The sequence below is a fragment of the Silurus meridionalis genome, chromosome 17, assembly GCF_014805685.1.
Source record: "Silurus meridionalis isolate SWU-2019-XX chromosome 17, ASM1480568v1, whole genome shotgun sequence".
In the NCBI taxonomy this organism is placed as follows: domain Eukaryota; kingdom Metazoa; phylum Chordata; class Actinopteri; order Siluriformes; family Siluridae; genus Silurus; species Silurus meridionalis.
In genome coordinates, this window is record NC_060900.1 from 24,243,872 (window position 1) to 24,267,121 (window position 23,250).

At 37.3% G+C, this 23,250-nt stretch overlaps 3 protein-coding genes across 9 annotated transcripts in view; all 3 read right to left on the minus strand.

Moving 5' to 3' along the window:
* Positions 1 to 319: 319 nt before the first annotated feature.
* armh1 (armadillo like helical domain containing 1) lies at positions 320 to 6,935 on the minus strand. Of its 3 annotated transcripts, none has more exons than XM_046871619.1 (13): positions 6,831 to 6,935; positions 6,259 to 6,287; positions 5,273 to 5,488; positions 4,632 to 4,700; positions 4,382 to 4,548; positions 4,063 to 4,259; positions 3,439 to 3,523; positions 3,245 to 3,361; positions 2,192 to 2,264; positions 1,785 to 1,914; positions 1,574 to 1,651; positions 1,363 to 1,444; positions 320 to 1,221 (listed from the first exon to the last, which is right to left on the minus strand). In XM_046871619.1, exons 3-13 carry the CDS (start codon positions 5,476 to 5,478, stop codon positions 1,187 to 1,189), a joined length of 1,239 nt encoding a protein of 412 aa, XP_046727575.1. In that variant the 5' UTR covers positions 5,479 to 5,488; positions 6,259 to 6,287; positions 6,831 to 6,935; the 3' UTR covers positions 320 to 1,186. The 3 variants fall into 3 exon arrangements, with proteins under 3 accessions (XP_046727575.1, XP_046727576.1, XP_046727574.1); XM_046871620.1 differs by having other exon boundaries at positions 4,147 to 4,259; positions 5,273 to 5,491; positions 6,831 to 6,897; XM_046871618.1 differs by having other exon boundaries at positions 5,273 to 5,491; positions 6,831 to 6,897.
* Positions 6,936 to 7,703: 768 nt separating this feature from the next.
* Positions 7,704 to 18,097, minus strand: guk1b (guanylate kinase 1b). Of its 4 annotated transcripts, none has more exons than XM_046870425.1 (9): positions 17,949 to 18,097; positions 15,986 to 16,097; positions 14,512 to 14,553; positions 12,462 to 12,539; positions 11,209 to 11,305; positions 10,472 to 10,610; positions 10,210 to 10,294; positions 8,425 to 8,510; positions 7,704 to 8,220 (listed from the first exon to the last, which is right to left on the minus strand). In XM_046870425.1, the coding sequence occupies exons 2-9, from the start codon at positions 16,095 to 16,097 to the stop codon at positions 8,188 to 8,190; spliced, it is 672 nt and encodes a 223-aa protein (XP_046726381.1). In that variant the 5' UTR covers positions 17,949 to 18,097; the 3' UTR covers positions 7,704 to 8,187. The 4 variants fall into 4 exon arrangements, with proteins under 4 accessions (XP_046726381.1, XP_046726382.1, XP_046726383.1 ...); XM_046870426.1 differs by having other exon boundaries at positions 15,986 to 16,114; positions 17,949 to 18,000; XM_046870427.1 differs by lacking the exon at positions 14,512 to 14,553.
* Positions 18,098 to 18,701: 604 nt separating this feature from the next.
* The window catches only part of rnf220b (ring finger protein 220b), a 51,442-nt gene continuing 46,893 nt past the window's right edge, over positions 18,702 to 23,250 (minus strand). For both annotated transcript variants that reach the window (XM_046870257.1, XM_046870256.1), the window contains exons 14-15: positions 21,734 to 21,808; positions 18,702 to 21,558 (exon numbers count right to left, since the gene is read on the minus strand). In XM_046870257.1, coding sequence (XP_046726213.1) covers positions 21,487 to 21,558; positions 21,734 to 21,808 — 147 coding nt within the window. In that variant the 3' untranslated portion in view covers positions 18,702 to 21,486. The remainder of the gene's footprint in view (positions 21,559 to 21,733; positions 21,809 to 23,250) is intronic.

Here is a 23,250-nt window from a genome sequence, read left to right on the forward strand (position 1 = left end):
CGACTTCGATACTGTACTGTATATTTATTATCTGTCTGTTTTTGGTCTTAAAATGATTAAATGATACACAGTGACCCCCATTGTGTTCAATTATTAAACTATTTAACAATATCAATACTTATTATTGTATTAAAAATATTATTACTTTCATTGTATGAATACAATATAACACCAATTATTATAAATTGTATTATTGTATTAATTATATTACGTATTATGATAATTATACTTAAAAATAATTAATATTAATAAAAGTGCACAAGAATTACGTGATAAATCATCTTCTGGTCCGTATGAAGAATGAACAGACACTGAGGGGTATATCAATAATATTTATTTATATCAATTAATTATTTACACACAAGGAAACCATTTCAAATGTATCTGTATATAAACAACGTGGATGATAGAAAATCTGAATTTTTCTTTTTTCTTTTATTCCTTTGTATATCTTTTCATCATTTTTCTTTCTTTTGTTTAACTTTCTTGACTTCCTTTCCTTTGTATGTCTTCAGCTTTCTTTCTCCTGTTGTAGTTTATTTCCTTTGTATCATCTTACTTTATTTTGTTCTTTGTCTTTCATCCCTTGTCTTCTTTCTATCTTTCTTTCTGTCTCCTTCTTCATTCTTTCTTTCTTTTGTATATCTTTTCAACATCGTTCTTTTGCTCCTTTGTGTGTCTTTTAATCATCTCTTTCTTTCTTTTTTTACTTTCTTTCTTTCCATGTCCTTTCCTCACATTTCTTTCTCTCTTGCCTTTCTTGCTTTTGTGTCTTTCTTTCTTTCTTTCTTTCTTTCTTTCTTTCTTTCTTTCTTTCTTTCTTTCTTTCTTTCTTTTGCCATTTGTTCCTATCTTCCATCGATCTATCTATATATCCATCCATCCATGAGTCGTTTATATGAAGCACAATAGCATGAATGCAGGGAAGCTCACTGTTGGATTTTATCATGTTTTGTTGACTGGAACAAATGAATCACATACTGTATGAATTATGTATCATGAGGCTGTTTTGTGAAAAAGGAGGTGGAGAAATAAAAATCTAAAAAAAGATCTGTGTGTATTTGTGTGTGCATGTGTGCGTGCGTGCGTGTGTGTGCATGTGTGCGTGCGTGCGTGTGTGTGTGCGTGTGTGCGTGTGTGCATGCGTGTGTGGGTGTGTGTTCATGTATAAAAGTAAGAGAAAATCTCAGGATTTCTGTTCTGTGTTCTGCTCTTCAAATTCTGGAATAGAAATGCAGATGTGGAGAAATCTGTACTTCATTTTGAACATCATTTAAAAAAATCAAACAATTTAAAAATATATTATTATTATTATTATTATTATTATTATTATTATTATCTTAACATCATCAGACTTATTACCCCGTGAAAGTTTCACTTTGTTGTTCAGTAAGATATCAACCTGAACTTCATCCATGTTCATGTAGAGCAGCTCAGCGTTATGCTAAACACACACACACACACACACACACACACACACACACACACACACACACACTTGCACCTTTATATGTGAGACAATAAATAAATAAATACATAAATGCAAAAAAGTGTACCATAAAAGTACCAGTACCATAAACAGGTGGAACAGAGCAGATCCCATGGCTCTGCACACATGTTCCTCAACCACTGGATTGGAGCGCACTAAATACTGCGCACACACACACACACACACACACACATATCACAGATAAGAGAATAAATCTATACGCGTGTATTAATGCAACATTCATGTTAACCACGTGTGTGTGTGTGTGTGTGTGTGTGTGTGTGTGTGTCAGTACCTCTAAAGTCAGACTGGCCTGTCTCTGAGCGTCTGCATGCTCCTGGTTGCCCATGGCAAATAGTAAATGGTGCACGGCTCCGAAGCGGATCAGTTCTTCAGACGTCTCACGCCTCTCCATGGCCAACATGCTGTTATATCGCACAACATTTTAACGAAAGATTAAAGCAGCATTGCAGCATTGTAACTTTTTTTGTTAAAGCAGAAATATAAATGTATCTGCAAATACTCAAAGTCGGAGCTCAGGGCTGTGTGTTGGAGTCGTGAGAGTCATTTATAGTCGCACTTTATCAGTCACTGAGACTGAACAGACCTGATACCTCGATTCCATCTGGTTTTCTGTTTGTCTATATATCTGTCTGTGTGCCTTTGTATCTTTCTATCTAGCTGTATTTCTGTTTGTCTCACCGTAAGGCTTTGGCTGCTGCCGCCTGCTGGATGAACAGCGGAAACATGTCATCCTTTTGTGCCGTTGCTAGATCTGTAGGAACGTTCAGAAATAAATCAGAATCATTTATAATATATCTTGAAACATCTAAAGATTATTCTTTTCCATAGTACAAGCAGAATGTGTGCACATCATTTAGTGTAAAAATAATTAGATCATCCAGACTAATGGATATAAAGTTCAAATATATTATAAATATCATGTAACATTTTTGGCTTTGAATTAATCTAATTATAATTTGCGCTATATGTGGAAATGAGGGCATGGTAGAGCACTGGACTGTGAATAGAGAGTGGAGGAATCGAGTTGTAAGGATCACACGCCTGAGTCCTCAAGCTCTCCACGTTGGTGCGGAAACCCAGAAATGTTGAGGGTCTGTCTGTCTGTCTGAACTTACTTAGCTATCTGCTTATCTATCTGTTCATACACACTCTGCTTTGTGTGTTCGTCTCTCTTACGGCTTTCGTCCTGCCTCTTTTTATTCCTGTGCTGCTCACTATAAGAAAGCACACTCATTAATATAATTATGCACATCCTTACCACTTAATTCCTCCAGCTCTGCCATCCAGTCACAAATCAGCACTCGACCATGTCCCAACCTCCACATTATACTTTAAACATAACAATTTCCCATAACAGGATCAATAAAGTCTATCTATCTATCTATCTATCTATCTATCTATCTATCTATCTATCTATCTATCTATCTATCTATCTATCTATCTATCTATCTATCTATCTATCTATCTATCTATCTATCTATCTATGTCTGTCTGTCTGTCTGTCTGTCTCTCTAATAATAATTATAATCACCCCTTTTCTTTCCAACATCTCTATTAATGTCTTTAAAATATTTTTTTAATGGTTGATTACATAGACTGAGCTGAGGTTTGTAAAGTAAATTGTATTAACATTAATCAACAAATAAATAAAACTGCAATAAAACCCCAAAAAAATAAAACTGCAGATTTGTCCTTCTGTCCGAATGCAAGAAACAGGAAGTGATGGCATACCTTGCAGGATCTTGTGTTTGTGAACCCCTTGGTTTTTCGGTTTGAGCAGATTGATCAGAGCGGGTAGTAGGGTGTCTCTCACGTCTGTGTGCTGTAGATATTTAATCAGCTCTATAGCTGGGAGATGAAGGACTTCATATTAACACAGGGAACACAGTTTATTTACACAGTCTGGTAAATAAAATCCGACTCACCTTCGTACTGCACCCCAAGATGGTACGAGCACAGCACATTTAATAATGGCTCCACAATAGCAGGATGAGCCGTCTTTACAATAGCCTGATGAACAATTAAAGAGATTCCTGTTTACACAAGTGGTGCAGAGATAACAGATTTCAGATAAGACTACACCAGAGATTAATGATGCTGACTGGATATAACTATGAGCAAATAAGATTTTATTAAAGTGAACGTGAGTGTGTAAAATCTGATTTAAAACACTGCAAACTTGAAATGATAATGGAGAGTCTGGTCTGAGACAACATGAGATATCGAACACCTTCAAACATTTCCAGAGATGGATTCTAAGACTGCTTTTGTTTCCACATATGGAGTTAAAAACACACCCACTTTTTGAGAACAACTGCTTACATTTACACATATTTATATATTAAGTGTTTAGAGTGAGTTGTTTAGTTGTAGCTATACTGTGTGTTAAGTGTGTAGTGAGAGTTGTTTAGTTGTAGCTATACTGTTTGTTGAGTGTGTAGCGTGAGTTGTGTAGCTGTAGCTGTACTGTGTGTAGAGTGTGTAGCGTGAGTTGTGTAGCTGTAGCTGTACTGTGTGTAGAGTGTGTGGTGAGAGTGGTGTAGTTATACCTGTACTTTGTGTAGAGTGTGTAGTGTGAGTTGTGTAGTTGTAGGAGGGCTGTGGGTCAGCAGAGAGATGAGACTTGTATAAACCTGTGTTTGGTATAAGGGGTTTCCATTAGCCAGAGACTCGAGCAGACATGAAGCCGTGTGCTGTGTCTCCTCTGAGTCGGACTTTACTAAACACTGCTCTATGGCCTTTACACCTACACACACACACACACACACACACACACACACACACACACACACACACACACACAATTAATTATTTATAATATATCAATTTATTTATTAAGTCTATTCTATACCATACGTGTGTGTATACCATAGCTTTCACAGATGATCTCCTTGTACTTGCGGCCAGCGTTCGAGACGATGCAGAGCAGACGCAGAGCTTCAGCTTTCTCCTCGTCGCCGCTCTGCTTCTGATTGATGATCTCCAGGAGCGTCATCACACCTCCAACCTCCAGGAACTCCATCAGGTACTGCTGACTGAAACCAAAAAAGCATGTGTGTGTGTGTGTGTGTGTGTGTGTGTGTGTGTGTGTGTGTGTGTGTGTGGCGGGGGGTGTTACTTGCTGGCAGCTGAGAGGAAGACTCCCAGAGCTTTAAGCTGAAGATGCAGACACATGTTGAACATGTAGCTGATGAAGTGACAGTGAAGGAAACGTCTCTTACTGCTGTGTATATTATACCAGAAAACATGCTGAAAGAGAGAAAGAGAGAGAGAGAGAGAGAGAGAGAGAGAGAGAGAGAGAGAGAGAGAGAGAGAGAAACACAAAGAGAGAGACAGACAGAAAGACAGTCAGACCGCATGACAGAGAGACAAATATACACACTGACAGACAGAGACAGACAGAGATAAGACAGACAGACAAACAGACAGTGTGAGTGGGAAAGAGGCAAACATCCACACTGACAGACAGAAAGAGAGAGACAGATAGGCAGACAGGAAGAGACAGATAGAGAGAGAGAAAGAGAGACAGACAGAGTGATAAAGAGATAGATAGTAAGGCAGAAAGAGCGAGTCTAAAAGAAATATACAGACTGACAAAGAAAGAAAGACAGACAGTCAGAAATATACAGACAGAAAGACAGAGAGAGAATAACAGAGACATACAGTGAGAGAAAGAGAGATATACAGTAATAATTGTGTGTGTGTGTGTGTGTGTGTGTGTGTGTGTGTGTGTGTGTGTGTGTATGCTGTAGAGGATACGTGAGCCTTATCCAGGCTGTGATGCGAGTGAGAAACAGACTGCCTGCCTGAGCAAACTGCAGCTCCAGTTCAGGACTGGTTTTCCCCGTGTTTTCCTGAAGAAATTTCTGTAGTATTCGTATGCGAGTACATTTATTCCCCCGATCCCACTCGCACAGGAAGTTCAGCACTCGACTACTTGCGGCTTTCTCTCTACTGCTGGACATGTTCACAGCACTACTGAGGAGAGACATGTTTACACCACCATCACCTCTTCATCATCATCCTCACCATCATCATCATCTCAAAGAAGAGACACATTTACATCTTCATCATTAATTTTAGATTCATATATTAAAACTGTATTTAGTAAAATTCTTCATTTTTCACCCTAAACAAATATATGAAAACAAAAATATGAAAAACATGTGCAACTATAATCCTTATATCTGTATTCTGGGGTATACACCTGACAGTGTCATTATCATCATTGTTTTAATGTGACGTTCCATTTTTAATCACTTCTATAGACACTTCATTATTTTTAGCTCCCTTTATAAATTACTATAATTTTTAGATTATGATTTAGAGTTTAGAATTGGGAATAAATATTCATTCATTTTATGTATATGGTTACTTTTACACACACAAAAGAAATCTTATATACAGTACCAGTCAAAAGTTTGACCTTTACATCTTTTTCAAACTATTTAAGAAGCAGACATATTTCAACATGCACTGATCAGAGGAGAACAGACACTTGAACTCCAAGAATAATTTATGTAATTTGGCAGTTTCTGAGGCTGGTTATTCTACTGAACTTATCTTCTGCAGCAGAGGTAGCTCTTGGTCTTCCTTATCTTAAATTTTTTGGATTGACTGACTGTAATTTTTTAAACTAATGATGAACTGTCTTTTCTCTTTACATAACTGAGTGTTTCTTGAAATATTATGGATTTGTACAGTAGTTGTAGTAGAACTAATATGGCTATTGACTTTGTACTCACCCTTTCCTCAGCACAAGACAACTGATGGTCTAAAGTAAGGAGGGAAATAAATATCACAAATAAACTCTTTAAAAGGCAAAACTGACTACCTCGTAATTCTGATAAGAGAATGCTATTTTGTTTACTACATAATTCCATACATGTTCTTTAGTATTAATGTACAATGTAGACAATAATGAATTTAAAGGAAGAAACACTGAAGAAGGTGTGTGTGTGTGTGTGTGTGTGTGTGTGTGTGTGTGTGTATATATTTATTTATTTATGTGTGTGTGTGTGTGTGTGTGTGTGTGTGTGTGTGTGTGTATAAAATTATGATTTATTAGTTTTGTTTTATATTAAAATGTCTTATAATAAATTCATGTATATTATATAAATAACAAACCAAAGCTTTTACACAAATTTAATCTAGGTTTTTCCTTTCACTTAGCTCTTAGTCAGCACATTCGTTTCTGCGCATTTTATGCGTCATAAAAACAAAGCAAATGTTTCTTGATCCTAACATTAACCCGAAAAATAAATGTCTGTTTTTTTTTTTTTTTTTTTAAAGAGAGAAATAAGAATTAAAAAAATACCTGTAAAATGATCACCAAATCTGAGCTGAGACTCGGAAATATATCCTGTCGCTAGGCAACGACTCCAAGCATTCACGCCTACGGTGTCCACAGTAGGACAGAAATGTCATATTACCCGCTTACCTTTTGCCCATGCAAAGGCAAAATGTAAGAGTAATACTTTCGATTCTTTTTGACCACAGATGCACTGTGTATAATTAACAGCATTAAAGAGTCATACATGCAGAATACCTATGAATCATTAATAAACAAACCACTTAATCAACTCTATTTGTCTTTTGTTAATATAGGGGAAAATTATCAATCGCTAGACTTAGGGAGTCGATTCATGTTTGAACTCAGTCGATTCATTGTTACCCAGTTTTCTAGTGGTTTCATGTTCCTCCCTCATTCAAATGTAAAATTCATTCAGGATAAATATATTCCACTTTTCAAACTCTGTAAACCGTTTTACATGAAATATACATTAGTGTAGAAAGTTCAATTACACATGATGTGTTATATAACGAATAAAGCTAGTTATCGACCAACATGCATTACTGTGTATTGGGTCAAAATCACCATTAAGTGCCTTTGAGACTTAACAATTTCCAAAATATAAATTACTGGCTAGTGTTAACCAGCTTGTATCAGCAATAAGTATTTAGAGTTGAATATCTGAAATGAAATATAGCTAGAAAAGGGTACAACCCGTAGTACTGTATATAGTTTTAATAAAAAAGAGTAGCAAAGTATATATGGTAAAGTATTTTTTTTTAATAAACCAAATCTTACACAAACTAATATATCTATCTATCTATAGAATAGCCTTTTGTCACATATACATTAAAGCACAGTGAAATTCTTTCTTCACATATCCCCGCTTGCTTGGAAGCTGGGGTCAAAGCTATCTATCTATCTATCTATCTATCTATCTATCTATCTATCTATCTATCTATCTATCTATCTATCTATCTATCTATCTATCTATCTATCTATCTATCTACACACATTTATTCAGATAAACACTCCAACATTTGTTCTATCTAGTTTATTATAATTGTCTTTACCCAACCTTTTTTTAGTCTGTTAATTTACACAAACAATAATAAAATGCTAATCTAATAACCACATATGCTTGAGACTGTGGTTTCACACTGATCTTTCACAATGATGATTTGTCAGCTGCAGTGTCAGCATGGTAGGCTGCAGTATAACTCATTATATAAAAAAGATATTTTGTTATAGTTATTAATAATGCCATGTTGATTGTTTCTCTCATAAACTGAATGTGAATAGACACAAGTTGCTTCGAAGCCTGGAAGGAAAGTCTCCATGTCTGTTCCCAAGTGAATAAGATGGTTGGTTTTTTATTCTCTTACTTTTTAGCATCCTGGACCTTTTGAATTTCCTGAAAAGAAAGAGTTAGAGTAAGGTACATACAGCACAAAAGAAATGTCAAAGAAATATACAGATAAACAATAAAACTTATACAAGCTCATCTTTAATCTAAATTCACTTGATCAACTAAAATGGCTCTGAAGTTTGCCTCTTTTATTTTGAGCTGCAGATACAAAGTTAAATTAACAGGTCACGCAAAGTAACTTGTGATTACCTCCATAAGAGCACTTTTAAGCTTCTCATAGGATTTGTCCAGTTCGTCATTAATGATTACAATGTCGAAGATGTCTCGTTCCTTACCTGCAAAGAGACCGAGAGAGAGAGAGAGAGAGAGAGAGAGAGAGAGAGAGAGAGAGAGAGAGAGAGCGGCAGGAAAAAATTTGAAATGTTATGTCAGATAACTGGAAAAACACCACGTGCCAATAATAACATGGTTGGTGTGATAAAGCAGCATTACTGTTAGTCTCCTACAACAACACGTCCCATAAAGCATTTTTCTTTTTATACCCTGGGCACTGTGTATACTGGGTAGTGGCTGAAAGTTCAGGTGAGGTGTGATTTAACTTATACATTTACATTTATATTTGCGGCATTTAGCAGACGCCCTTATCCAGAGCGATGTACAAAAGTGTTTTGAGTCTCTAGCAATAAATAAATCTACACTGGTACGCCAGATTACAAACTTAATATGAATATAACTCTTGAATTCTACAAGGCAAACTTGGAAAGGGCTAACTTATAGGGTGCAGATGCTGAATGAATGAATGCTGAATTTGCTGAATGAGTTGAGGCACTGAAAAAGAAAACCCTGAAACTAGGAGGTAACACTAACAGTTTCAATATTAGTAGAGATCCAGCACAGATGTAAGTATTTTCGTTCCTACTGCACACTTCACTGCTGTCACACTGTCCTCATACATGTCCTGCACCACCCTCACATACTTCTCTGACACACCTGACTTCCTCATACAATACCACAACTCCTCTCTCGGCACCCTGTCGTACACTTTCTATAAATCCACAAACACACAATGCAGCTCCTTCTGACCTTCTTTATAATTCTCCATCAACATTCTCAAAGCAAATAATGCATCTGTGGTGCTCTTCCTCGGCATGAAACCATACTGTTGCTCACAGATGGTCACCTCTTCTCTCAGCCTGGCTTCCACTACTCTTTCCCATAACTTCATGGTGTGACTGATCAACTTTATTCTCCTGTATTAACTGCAGGTCTGCACCTCTTCACCTACTCCGAGCCCCTGTCTGACCTCTTCCCTGAATCTCACACTACAGTCTTCCTACTTCAGTTTCCACCATCGTATTCTTCTTTGAGTCCTCACTCTCCTCTTCTTCTTCTTCACCTCCAAACCATCCTACAGACCACCATCCGATGCTGTCTAGCTACACTGTCCCCTGCCAACACCTTACAGTCTCCAATCTCCTTCAGGTTGCATCTCCTACATAAAATGTTGTCCACCTGTGTGCACCTTCCTCCACTCTTATACGTCACCCTATGATCCTCCTCCTTCTTTAAATAAGTGTTCACCACTGCCATTATCATCCTTTTAGCAAAATCTACCTCCATCTGCCCTGCCACATTCCTCTCCCTAAGACCACACCTACCCATCACCTCCTGATTACCTCTGTTCCCTTCATCCAACATCTGCAACTGTATTTTTAAATAATAAAAAAACCTAAAATATCACATGTATATAAGTATTTAGAGCCATTACTTTTAGTTATTTGAAGCACCTTTGCCAGCAATTGCAGCCGTTAGTCTTTTTAGCTATGATTCAACAAACTTTGCACACATAGATTGGGGAATTTTCTGCCATGGCAAATCCTCTCAAGATCAGTCATGTTGGATGCAAAAATATGAAAGAAGTGAAGGGGGTCTGAAATCCTTCTGAATGCACTGTATGCATGTCAAAACAAATAGCCTTCGGTTACAGTATTTTTTTCTGTCTATATATTTATGTATGTATAATTTGAGGTTTACTGAGCTCCATGTCGATACGGGCTGCTTCTAAACGTTTCTGTAGACTTTCTTCTGTCTCGGTCTGCCTGTCTCTGAGACGTTGCTCCTAAAATAAAAAATAAAATAAAAATAAATTTTTTTTTTAATATTCATTTATTATTTTAATATAATTTCAACTATATTAACTATAACAAATAACTCCACATGCCTAAAGTAAACAATTAAATCTAGGTTCTCATTTTCAACAAAATCATATGAAACAACCATAACATTTAAGTCTTACTAGGATCTCCATGGACGGAGGCTGGATAGAGATATAGATGGGGTTTAAGTCAGTCTGCTTGATGTTTTTGACTCCTTGAAGATCGACGTCCAGAATGCAAATCAGGTTCTGGGCCTGAACATCCTCTATGGCTGATTTACTATCAGGAGAAGTGAATTGATTCATTTATAAAAGAACATGCTGATAAAATACCTTTACATTCTGATGCTTTATCTAATGTAAAAACATCTGTTAATATTATGCTATATTGAAGCATGTTTATGTGTATTTAACAATCAAAAATAAAATGGTGATAATTGATGTGTAGCAAAAGTTAATAATACACCATAAGGACAAAGGTTTTCCAGCCATATATGTTTCTTTCCTGAATTGTTACCAAAAAGTTGGAGGCCCACAAATGTATAAGATGTTTTTGGATCTGCTGGATTGAAATGATCTTAAGTCTCCTGCTATATAGAGCTCTGACATCAACATAGATAGATAGATAGATAGATAGATAGATAGATAGATAGATAGATAGATAGATAGATAGATAGATAGATAGATAGATAGATAGATAGATAGATAGATAGATAGGCAGGCAGGCAGGCAGGCAGGCAGGCTGACAGACAGACAGACAGACAGACAGACAGACAGACAGACAGACAGACAGACAGACAGACAGACAGATAGATAGATAGATAGATAGATAGATAGATAGATAGATAGATAGATAGATAGATAGGATGAAGTTTTACCTGGTTCCATACATATTTCCTAAAAAATCTGCATTCTCGATAAAATCTCCATTATCAATGCCCTCCTGCATCTTCTCCCGGGTGGTGAAGTGGTAATCTGTGGAGGTGAGCAGATGGTGGATTACTGTTAGGACATGGAGGATTAATTAAGGTGTTATACCATCTCTGTAATGTGGTGATTTCTCCCAACAGCCAAGGGTAGAAGTATGACCTAAAAATCCACAGGGTGATACACAGAGCACAAAAAAGCCAGGCAAATGCTCAAGTACAAAAATAACACAAGACACACACAATTTAACAGGGGAGGTCAATGTTATAGTCCTTACATTAATATATACACAGTGGCTGTCAAAAGTTTGGAAACAGTTAGTCTTTAACAGTTGAGACACATGCATGTTCCTTTTGTTTTTAATGCAACAAAGTATGTAAAAGGCAAATACACAAAATAATTGGACAATCAATGACAGGATGAAAGTGTGGACAGAAGAGTCCAGATTTTACATTTTTTGCAAAAAGAAGATATTAGCAGACTGCCTCAGACCCACAGTCAAACAAGGAGGTGAAAGCTTAATAGTTTGGGGTTGTTTCAGAACAGGGAAGGTGAAAGCAAACCAACATGGATGCAATTCAATACTTTAACACCATGCAGATTAATCTGGACTGCGGCTCATTGAAACCAACTTTACCATACAACAAGACATTGGCCAAAGCATCTGTCCAAGCTCTGTAAGCGTTATTTATATAGCAAACAGTCGTCTGGAACTGGATCACAATGTCAGAAAGAAATCTCCAACTATTGAAGAACACCTTTGGCAAGTTTTACAAGAAGCATAGCAAAGTATTTCAGCTGAATGTTTGGAGAAACAAACTATCCAGATGCTAAGAGTGTATAAAGGTGTTATTCATGCTAAGGGAGGATTTTTCAATGAAAATACATTTTAATGATTTATTATGTTTTTATACCATCTGTTGTTGCATATTGAAGAAAAGCATGTGCATGTATTTGCATGTATCTACCAAATATAATAAAAGTTTAGGGGTGTCCAAACTTTTGGCAGGGATACTGAGGGGGCTATTTTCAAAAAGCCTTTTACTCCAAAGTGCATACTGACGTTGATGAAATCGTCCAAAGCAAAACTTTGCATGCCAAATTCTCCTAAAATTTTTTTGGAATCAAGAAAGATGAAAGTAACCCCCATCACTCTGTCGTCATGGATCGGACTATTTTGAGATTTCTGAAATCAAATCTACACCTTGAGACGATAAAGAGGACAGGACGCCTGCTACAGGCAGTAACGTCGCCCCCAGAAGCATTGGGAGACAATTCAGTCCTATAGAGAAAACAACAAAGGGGACAAAATATGTCAAATTTTTACCCCACTGTTTTTTAGACACAGTTCACTTGGGAGTAAGAAGAAGCAACCCTACATTGTCAGTGTCTTGCAAAATGTAACCCACTGGGATTGAAAAAGGGAAGAATACATTTTTAAGAACACACAGCTGGGTCCAAAATTCCTTGGTCCTGGTTTAGGAGCCAATGTTTAATTGTATGAGAACTCACAAAATTAATTATTAATCTAAATGTCCTTTTTTTTTTTTTTTTTTGCTATTTCTTAAAAGAATTATGGTGTTTTATTTGAGAAATTAAAACAATTCGTGGAACTCAGATGTTTAGACCCAGCTGTAAGATAATAGCCTTGTTATTCTTTACTATACAATGTCATTGTTTTTCTGTTTATTTTAATCAGTGGTGGACAGAAACCAACTAAATATTACTGTACTTAAGAAGTTTTTTCGCATATCTCTACTTTACCCAAGTATTTCCATTTGGGAAGACTTTTGCTTAAACTTCATTACATTCAAAGTCAAATATTTTACATTTTACTCAGCTCCATTTCACGAAATCAGTCATTACTTTTTATTCAAGAGTTAATAAAAAATTCATTGGTCAATCATGGTCAAATTAAAATCATGGATAACAAAAAATGTCTAAAACCTCATGAGCCCAATTTAGAAAAAAGAGGAAAGAAGTAGGCTGAAAACATGCAAAAGATAAAGTTGTGTATGCAGATCTATCACTCATCTTGTTATGAGAATAGTAAAGACTAATGTATTTATAGAAATAGGCTAATAACTCTATATCACTAAGGTTATGTTGAGTTGCCTGCTATGCTTTTATGCATAGAAGAACAATGTTTTTTTTAGCTGCATAACATGATAATTTATAGTATGTAGTATATCATAATATGTGCAGCCACAAAACAATTACAGTCTAGTTGGATTGTAGTTGAAGTAGCACTTATTAATTTGGTCACCTTTAATTGAGGTGATGTCATAAAGGTTTTCTGTAATTGTACTGAGTTCAGTAAGGAAGAATCTCTAGTGCAGCTTAAAAGGCTCATTTAAAAGACATAAGGATTTAGATGTTGTAGGTATCTTATGGCTGCAATTAGCCAATGAGTTGGTTTGTTCTTGGTTCTGAGAGTTTGATAAAATGTGCACAATGATGTAAATTGAATTGAGCAATAAATGCATTTAGGGTGATATTTATACATTAAAGCAAGCTCTCAGAAATGTCTCCAAATTTGTGGACTGTTCTGAAAACATGTTTTATTCATTCAGTGTCAGTAGCTGAAGCAGAGAGGAGCTTTTCAAAGCTGAAACTAATCAACGGGAAAATGTGGGGTTTTGGCGTAGTTCACCCAGGGCTTCATTCAAGATAGAACCACCATTGCCGGTTGGTGGCATCTACTTATCACCAACATACAGTTCAGCATCAGTTCAACAGCAAGCAGAACATTTAGAGAGGAAGAAATGATGGAAGAAACTCCTGACTCGAACTTGCCACAGCACCCGTGACCTTATTTGCAAGATTTTCTTGAAGTTGTTGAAAAGATGGTTCTGCGCTCATGATAATTTATCAGATATCAATCAGTGTTTGACTCATTAATATTATTCTATTAATAGATTGATGTGCTGAGAGAAACATTAGAGTTTCACATAAACTGAGTTGATTAAGCAAAGAGTCTTGTGAAAAATTATAATAGGATATAATTTTAATATGCCATATTTAATAAGCCAAAATAACTCATAGTATTGGAATCCTTAAGTACATTAAAGGCAAATACTTTTGTATTTTTACTCAAGTGAACGTTTAAAGGGAGCACATTTACTGTTACTGAAGTAATATTTTACAGAGTGTACCTCTACTTTTACTCAAGTACATTCTTTGTTTACTTTCTCCACCACTGATTTTAATTCAGTTCACTGGTAAATCCATAGTGCTGAATGGGACAGATTTACCTCTTCCGTTCTCTTCTCCAGGACGAGGATTCCTGGTTGTATCTGGATAACAAAGGATCAGTGTCTTGACATTCATTAATTCATCAAAACCAGTAAAAATCTCATCACTTCATTCATTCATTTCCATTTACTTAGTAATGATTGCAGTCACAACAGGCCAAAGATTCTAGCTCCAACTGGATTCCAAGCAGTTGCCATGTCCCCCGGTAACGATCCATGAAAAAACCCAAGCTATTTTAACTGGTTTTTCTTGATTTGGAAAAGTATCAGTTCTACTCCAATTTCTGTCACTTGATTTTCCAATTTCTGTCACTTGCACTCACAACCTTATTTACCCATGAAGGCCGGTGCTTCCTGTCAAAGTGCATGCAGCCTTATGCTGCCATTTGCTGGCATGTTACAAAACTAGTTTTGAAACTTTTTGATAACACATATTTGTATAACTTTGCAGAGTAAAACCTTTTATCCAGTCCAACTGCTGTAATATAGCTGGTTTAATCACATCCTCTCCTGTCATTTTGCTGCATATCTATTACCACACTTACTATTTTTCAACCCCAGAGATAGTATCTGATCATGCCCACTGAGCTTCTACTGCTCATTAATTTTTTCCAAAGGAGGTCAGAATTTTCCCATGCGTACCTCTTGGCTCGTTTAACCCAATTTCACCTCTCCTCATATCTACAATCTCATCCTAATCAACCACCTTAAAGTCCCCCACTCACCCTGTGGATTCTATAGGAAGAACCTTCAAGCAATTGCCCCAAAATTACCAGTTTCTCCACAGAAATAAGTCAGAAGTTTCATTCTTAAAATATACAGCTTCATAAAAGCAATTTACGTGTTTTCTACCTTACTGCCTGGCTTTCAACCTGGGACTTAATTCTATGGGAACTCCAGAATATGAGAGGCACCAACCATGGTGGAGATGTTTAGTACTAGAGCCCCTAATGTGTGTGGATGTAAGACAGATTATAGCTAATATATGTATTCCCAGCTAATAATAATTTTAGTGCTTTTATACCGAGGTCTATCAAAACCATGCTGTATGGGTTCTGGTAGCTCTAAGATGTTAAACTATTTCAAGGGGGATTTTAAGTTTAGTGTATGTTTTACATCTTCAGGCTTGACAGTGGTGGCTTTTGTACCATGGCATTCATGTAGTAAGAAATGAATACTTAAACCCGAGAGTAAGTGAAGAGCTGAATTAATTTGTACTATGGCAAATTTTTTGTAAGATCCATCTAAGCATTAATCTTATTAAATCAATCTATTTATATTAAAAACATTGCCACACCATATGTGCATGTCAAAACATAGCTATTGGCTAGTTTCTGAAGAAGTCATGTAACAGATCTTTGTTTCCGTTTTAAGTGCTTTTCTGACCTACTAAGGGGTTTAGTAAGCTTGTTTAGATGATGGTATAAGGACGGCTTAGACATAATTAAAGGCTTCATATGCCACCGTTGCTTACGGGAGACACTGAATCCAAACACTCCCTCATATTCCAGCATCAGCCTCTTGAGTAGAGTGCTTTTCCCTGCTCCTGATGGGCCACTCAGAACCACAGGCCTCGGTCCTGGCATCTGTGAAATGAATAAAACTATTGCATATAGTGAATTAACTACTAGGCAAGGAGACACATTGTGCAAAAATTCACATATGTAAATTGTTTGACAGGTGACAAGTGAGAATATTTGTTTAATAGTTAAGTGTCAACAAATGTTAATAAATAAGTAAAATCAGGTTAAAATAAAAACAAATTTTACCCTTATTATGCACAGTGGAATTTTATTTGTTAAATATGATACAGCAGCCCTGAATCAGATAGGATCAACAGTGGCCAAGAGTGGCCATCAACAGTGGCCAAACTTGATCAATAACCTAGTGCCTTAACAGTTAAGCCTGGTAGCACCACACACCATGCTGGTGGCATCACACCACAAGAATGTGCTACTGGTGCTACCAGATAAACAAGTGCCAAAAGGGCATTTTGGAATCATATATGGTCTTCAGTAAGAGATTCCAGCCACTATGAAGTACTGTTCTGGGAACAGTGCATTCAGTCTGGCCATCTGGGGAAAATGAGCCAAAATAGTAATTTGGGATACATTATGAAGATGCATTTTGACCATTGGGGTTGCATTCTGACAACCATGGTTCCAGTCTAGTCTTAAGGGATACATTCTGACTATTGAAAATGCATTTTGGCAATTATGGTCACAGCCTAGCTTTCAGGGACACATTCTGGCAATTGGTGATACAGTTTGGCCATTGAGGATACATTCTGGCTTTTATGAATATAAAACATTCTGGCTATTAGGATACATTCTGGTGATTGAGAATGCAATCTGGCAATTATGGTTATAGTGTATCTTTAAGAGGATACATTTTGACCATTGGTAATACATTTTGGTTAATGAGAAAACATTCTGGCAATTATGGTTACAGTCTAGCTTTCAGGGATACATTCTGGCAATTAGCAATACATGTTGTCTATTAGGATTACATTCTGGTAATTATAGTCACAGTCTTGCTTTAAGAAGATAAAATTTGACCATTGGGGATACATTTTGGTTATTGAGAATACATTCTGGCAATCATGGTTACACTCTGGCCTTCAGACATACTTTCTGGCCATTGGGGATACATTCTGGCCAATGAGACTATATTAAGGTCATCAAGAATACAGTCTGGCCATTTTAGTTATAGTCTACATACATTCTGGCCAGTAAAGATACATTTGTGATAAATACTGGATACATTCTTGCTACCTGGGACACATTCTGACCATCGGCAGACATTATTTTGATGTAATAACAGAAACATGGATTTGAAACACACATTTGAGGTAAACACAGATTAAAATAACATGCTTTAAACCTGCTTACTGATGGCAGCATATTACCATAAACTGTATAAAGTCTGATCTGTATCTGGTTCAAAAGGGGCTGTAGGACAATCCACAGTGTTGGATACAGATACACAGAAACACAGAGGGGTGTCCAATCACCAGACATAGCATGCCCTATAAAGTCACATTGATCCACAATGCAGTTTAAAACATACTTAAGGAGTCAAGTTGGGTTAACAGAGAGGATTAGAGGCCAGCAAGGCAGCAGAAGTAGCCGAGTGACCTCTTTATTCTATTATGACACTGTTACGACAATAGACTAAGTTGAGAAATTAAATTATTTTAGATGTTTTCGTACTATTGTTGTTCTTATGAAGTGATAAGGCTTTGAAAAATGGCTTTAAAAAATATTTGTAGGTTTCATGATAATATAGTCCAGATAAACATGTACTATGTATTCAACCATACAGCACACAGGTATTATTATTAGTAGTAGTAGTAGTATTATCATCATCATGAAGACATTATATAGTGTAATCAAAGGGGTTTGATTTAAAAATTAGTATAAGATTACACTTCTTACCTTGTCAGTGTTGTGCAGGTGCAGTGTGTCTGTGTGTGTGTTTGTGTGAGTAACCCTCAGACTTAATGCTTATCTTATTTACAACCACAATAAGCCCGCCTCCTGGATGTTCGAGCCAATCAGAACCCAGACATTTATAACAGCACTGTATTTCACTAAGATTATCTATCTATCTATCTATCTATCTATCTATCTATCTATCTATCTATCTATCTATCTATCTATCTATCTATCTATCTATCTATCTATCTATCTATCTATCTAACTAACTAACTAACTAGCAGTGTCACACAGTCTGTCTGTGGGAGGGATTTTCCAGCTTTATGGACTTGGTCATCAGTCTGTCTGTCTGTCTGTCTGTATGTCTGTCTCTTTCTTTCTTTCTTTCTTTCTTTCTTTCTTTCTTTCTTTCTTTCTTTCTTTCTTTCTTTTTTTCTTATATAACTTCAGCAGGTGAGTGAGCTGTTCTCAATCATGGGATTAAATGACAGAGCATTACCAAGCACGACAGAGCTTATCCAACCCCCCATACACACTACATCTTTTCCTGTATCATAAACACTGACACTGAGGACTCCTTCCACCAGTGTCACGTGTTAATGTTTATATGACATGTCACCTGTGCCAGTCCCTGCCAGTTGCTATAGAAACGGCACTGATAATGTATCTGAAAGAGCGCATTAATAAAAAGCTATTCAACTGAGAAACACACAAACACAAAGAATCACAAATAAACACCACTGCTCTGATGAAACATGTGCATGTTTATTTACACGTCATTAATATCAGATTAAAACTATTAAAAGTGCTTAATCGCTCCAACGTTCAGTACATACATCAACAAAACTATAGCGCTACACGCCGTACTCAAGAAAACTCACATCTTATGTTTGAAATAAGTAACAAAGCGTAGTTACGATATTTAGTTATGGGCTCAGAGCTGGTTTGTTTGTAAATTTTTCCTCAGTTAAGTCTCTGCCGAGAATCTTGGCTCCGCTACCTGGCCTCGTCTTCAACGTCGTCCATCTTGTCAGACTCGTGACCTCCACGTGGCTTCCACTGTGACTCACTTGATTAGCTCTCATTTTTAGCTCTCAATTTGAACACTCTGAGCTCAAGATTGCTAGTAATATCATACAATGAAGAAAAAAGGAGTAAATATTCAGGTGTCATCTTAATTAGGTCGTAAGGCTACCAGGATACGCATTTAAAAGAAAACAAAATAATGCTTAAAGTGTATATATATAGAAAAACAATCTGAGATTTCTTCACCTTCATTTGCTGAACAGGAGCATATCCCAGGGTTCAGTTGGGTCCAAAACCCCTTTATTTTAATCTTTTAACTGTTGGAAGAATTTCAAAACATCCTAATAATAATTATCGGATAACAATCTAATCTGATGATCTAAATGTTTAGTATCCTGTTTTTACTCAAATGTGCTAATGAATGATAGTAAAATTACTGTGACTAAAATCTTACTCTACAGTCACAAGCTCATGTTGAGTCGTAAAGGCTCCCAAAAATCTATTTGACGTATTAAATTACAAAAGTTATTAAACATACAAATGTACAAGTTCTCTGGTTAATATATTTACATCAAAAGAGAGATCAAGAGAGAGAGAGAGAGAGAGAGAGAGAGAGAGAGAGAGACAGAGCGTGTGTGTGTGTGTGTGTGCGTGCGCATTCATAAAGGGTCATTTTCAGAGATCACAGGTTTGATGCCAGGTAACATATTTTCCGAGAAAACACTGTGACAATCCAACATGGCTGCCACAGACCACATTTCCTACACACTGCAGCGCACCCAGCTTCCGAGTGAGTGCGTTAAGCTCTGATCACTGCACTGCACCATGCTCCTTCTGAGCACTGCTCGACTGCTCCCACCATCTCTCAGGGTAAGAGAAAGGTATATAAATCAAAACTGTTTCAGTTCTGTCTTTGAGGTGGTGGAATGAAATTTCCCATAGATGTCCGAACAACTGGGTCAATGCTAAACTTCAAACAACGGCAGAGGACCTCTTCCTGAAACACTTGAACTAACACATTTTCCCTGTTTGTTTAAAAAATGGTATAATTTCTCTTAACAGAGTTTTACGCTGATGGTATCTTCATGTATCAGGTTGCAGATGGTATCTTGGTGGTACGATGCAGATAGCAAGAATTCAAAGCACTTTTATTCTTCGCTCTGGATAAGAGGCATCTGTTAAATGGTGTAAATGTAAATGCATATGTGTTTAATCACTCACACTCAATCATATAGTATATAAACAGTATCTGCTGGTTGATATTTTACCTGTAATTTGTAGAACTATTCTGTTTCCTGACAAATAGATTTACTATCTGTTTTAAATTTTGTTCACTTTAGATTGATAAAGATTGTTTACTTGCATTTGCATCTATTGGTCTTTGTGTTGTGTGAAAATGGAGTTGTTTCTTTGCTGTAACGTGAAATTAAATCGATTTTGGCTTGAGAAATGTTCCTGGTGTTCAGAGTCGGGTTGCGCAGCTGCTTCAGTGGATTTTTTTTTAATATTCACCTGCATGTAGTTTCATTTATGTTGACTAAAAGTGTGAGACTGAGGTTTTTAATGTCTTTCCAAGCAAACGCTGACCTTTTAAAAAATCAAGAAGAGAAAATATTGACTGAAAAAATACTTTTTTTTAAAAATAGCAAACAAGCAAGAGTTGATTTAAAAATAAGGGAATAAAAAGAATAAATATAAATGAGATATATGGTGATATATCTCATCTCATAGTAATGTCTCTGCATAAATTATTCAAATTGTAATTATCACATAATTCACAGGTGTAATTAAACAAAATCGCTTCTACGTGCATCATTCATCACAAAACAGTGCTTGATCAGTCATTTTGCTTCATTATTGTGCTCTGATGCTTTTAATTGTTTTGTTTGATCAATTTTGTTCCCTCTTCTGGTGTTAAATGTAGGTAAAAGGAAGTTCCTTCATCAATTTATATATATTTTTATATATATAATTTATATGAATATATTTTTATATTATTATTTTTATATTTTATATTATTAATATTATCTATTAATGAATAGTGTCATAATTACATGCTTTTTTTGTCCGTATATGAATATTCATAGCATTCATGAACATATTTGCATTATTTTTTGCCTGAATAATATTTCCGGTAGGAAATATTATAGTTAAATCACTTTCAGATGGTTGTGCTGGATTGAACACCACTAATCACTCAAGCCGAAATCATGCAAAAAAAATGCCTCAAAGGTGGTTGAATTTGGCATAACTAAAACACTCCTCTGATTAAAAAAAACTCACAAATGCAAAGCAAAAAATGTCATTTAACTTCTGAACGGTGCTTGCACCTGTCAAATCTGTGAATATGACCCTATAATGAAACACAAAACAATAACTACTGTTCATTTTCAATACACTGGAGTGCGACAGCATGAATAATAAAGAAGTGTTCTTAATCGAAGTCCAGTAAAAATGCCATCTTCATGTCGTGGTTGCTGTGGATGGTGTCTGGTGCCTCATCATGCCCTTGTCACAAATACACACGCCGCAGGTCACCCGGTGAAGTGATGGTGTTACACTGAGGACACAGCTTCTTCGCTCCCTGCGAACACATGATTTACTTTAGCTTTCCTTTCATAAAATTAGAATGATTTCAGGAAGATGTATATACTGTTATAATGCAATAGGCTGGAATAAGTTGTTTTGCTTAAACTGCAGTTATTACACATCAAGACACAATGTTTCAATTTGTGTATTTGTTAATGTGTGTGTCTCACCAGTGTACGGAGCCAGCACTCCTCACAGTGCACATGCCAACACTGGATCGAAGCCAGCGGTATCATATACGAGTCCTGCAAATATCAGTGAACAGTGAAACGTCTTCGTAGCGGTCGAAAATATCTGTAACATCTGTTTAAAATGATGAAAGCTACAAAACTCATCTATAAGAAAAATACTCGATTTCTGAGTGCATGTCAGGGAACCACCAGCCACGCCTCCCCCCTGCCCTCGGCACCCTCGCAGCGCCTCGCCTTCCTACTAATCACCTTCACCTGTCTCCAATCTACTCTCCCCCTTATAAGGCCCCCGTTCTCACTCAATCACCGTCTGATCTACAGTTCACTTTAGAGATCATTCCTGGACTTCCCATGTTCCAGATTATACCCATTTTTCGGTCTGTGCTTCTACCTAAGCTCCTGTTTTAAAGCAAATAAAGTGTGTTGGCTGCATTCTGGTCTCCGACTCCTGATCCGAGCGTGACAGAATATCGGACCGGTAACCGTCAACTTACCTCGATGGATCCACAGCTGGTTTCCATCTCGGATCCCATCAAGAAACTCGCCACCACTTTCTGGGAGGCTTTCACGCTGGCCTCCACCAGCGGGGTTTTACATACCGCCTCCAGCAGCCTGATGGCTCTTCCGGCTTCATATTCCGGAGACGCGGCCAAGTGCAATGGCGTCCTCCTGCAGGTCAACCTCTACATAGAAATGCAACTGCACAAGTTTCCCACTGATCGATCCAAGGTAGCGTTCCTGATTTCTTTACTCAACAGGAAGGCTCTGTACTGGATGAGGGCGATATGGAGCGCCAATAGCACCAAAACCACGTCATATGCGCTATTCACAAACCACTTCGCAGAGGTTTTCTGCACCACCACTGAGGCCCTCACCACAGCAGATCAGCTATTTAACCTGCGCCAAGGATCTTTCCCGCTCTCGGAATACAGCCTCCACTTCTGCACCCAAGCAGCCAGCAGTGGCTGGAACGAAACTGCTCCCATCGGGGCATACCACCTAGGTTTAAACCCGGACATTAAGCTGGCTATGGCCATCTATGACGACACAATAGAATAGAAAGCCTTCATTCAGCGGTCCATTCACATTTCCCAGAGGCTGGCGGCTTGTCGTTCCTCTGAGACAGAACCTACCCCTCCAAACTGCGTCTCTTCTACTCCGGAACCTCAGCGGCTCTCGAGAAGAGAGAGAGTGTCGCCTCACGGGCGGAGTCTGCCTGTATAGTGGTGAGCACGGGCACTTCATTCCCCAGTGTCTGGCCCAACCGCCCCGCCCGGCGGTGAGTACTGTCGACTTCACCACAGAAATCACCCACAAATCTAAGCTCCCGGTCACACTAATAACCCCACGCTCTCCCTTCTGGTCTCTGCCCTGGTAGATTCCAGCTCCGGGAGCAACTTCATCTCCCAGGACTACCTAAAACAGCTTTAGTTGCGCCGGGAGAGAGGGACACAGGAACTGGCGGTTCAAACCATCCAAGGGAGACCCTTAGGGCA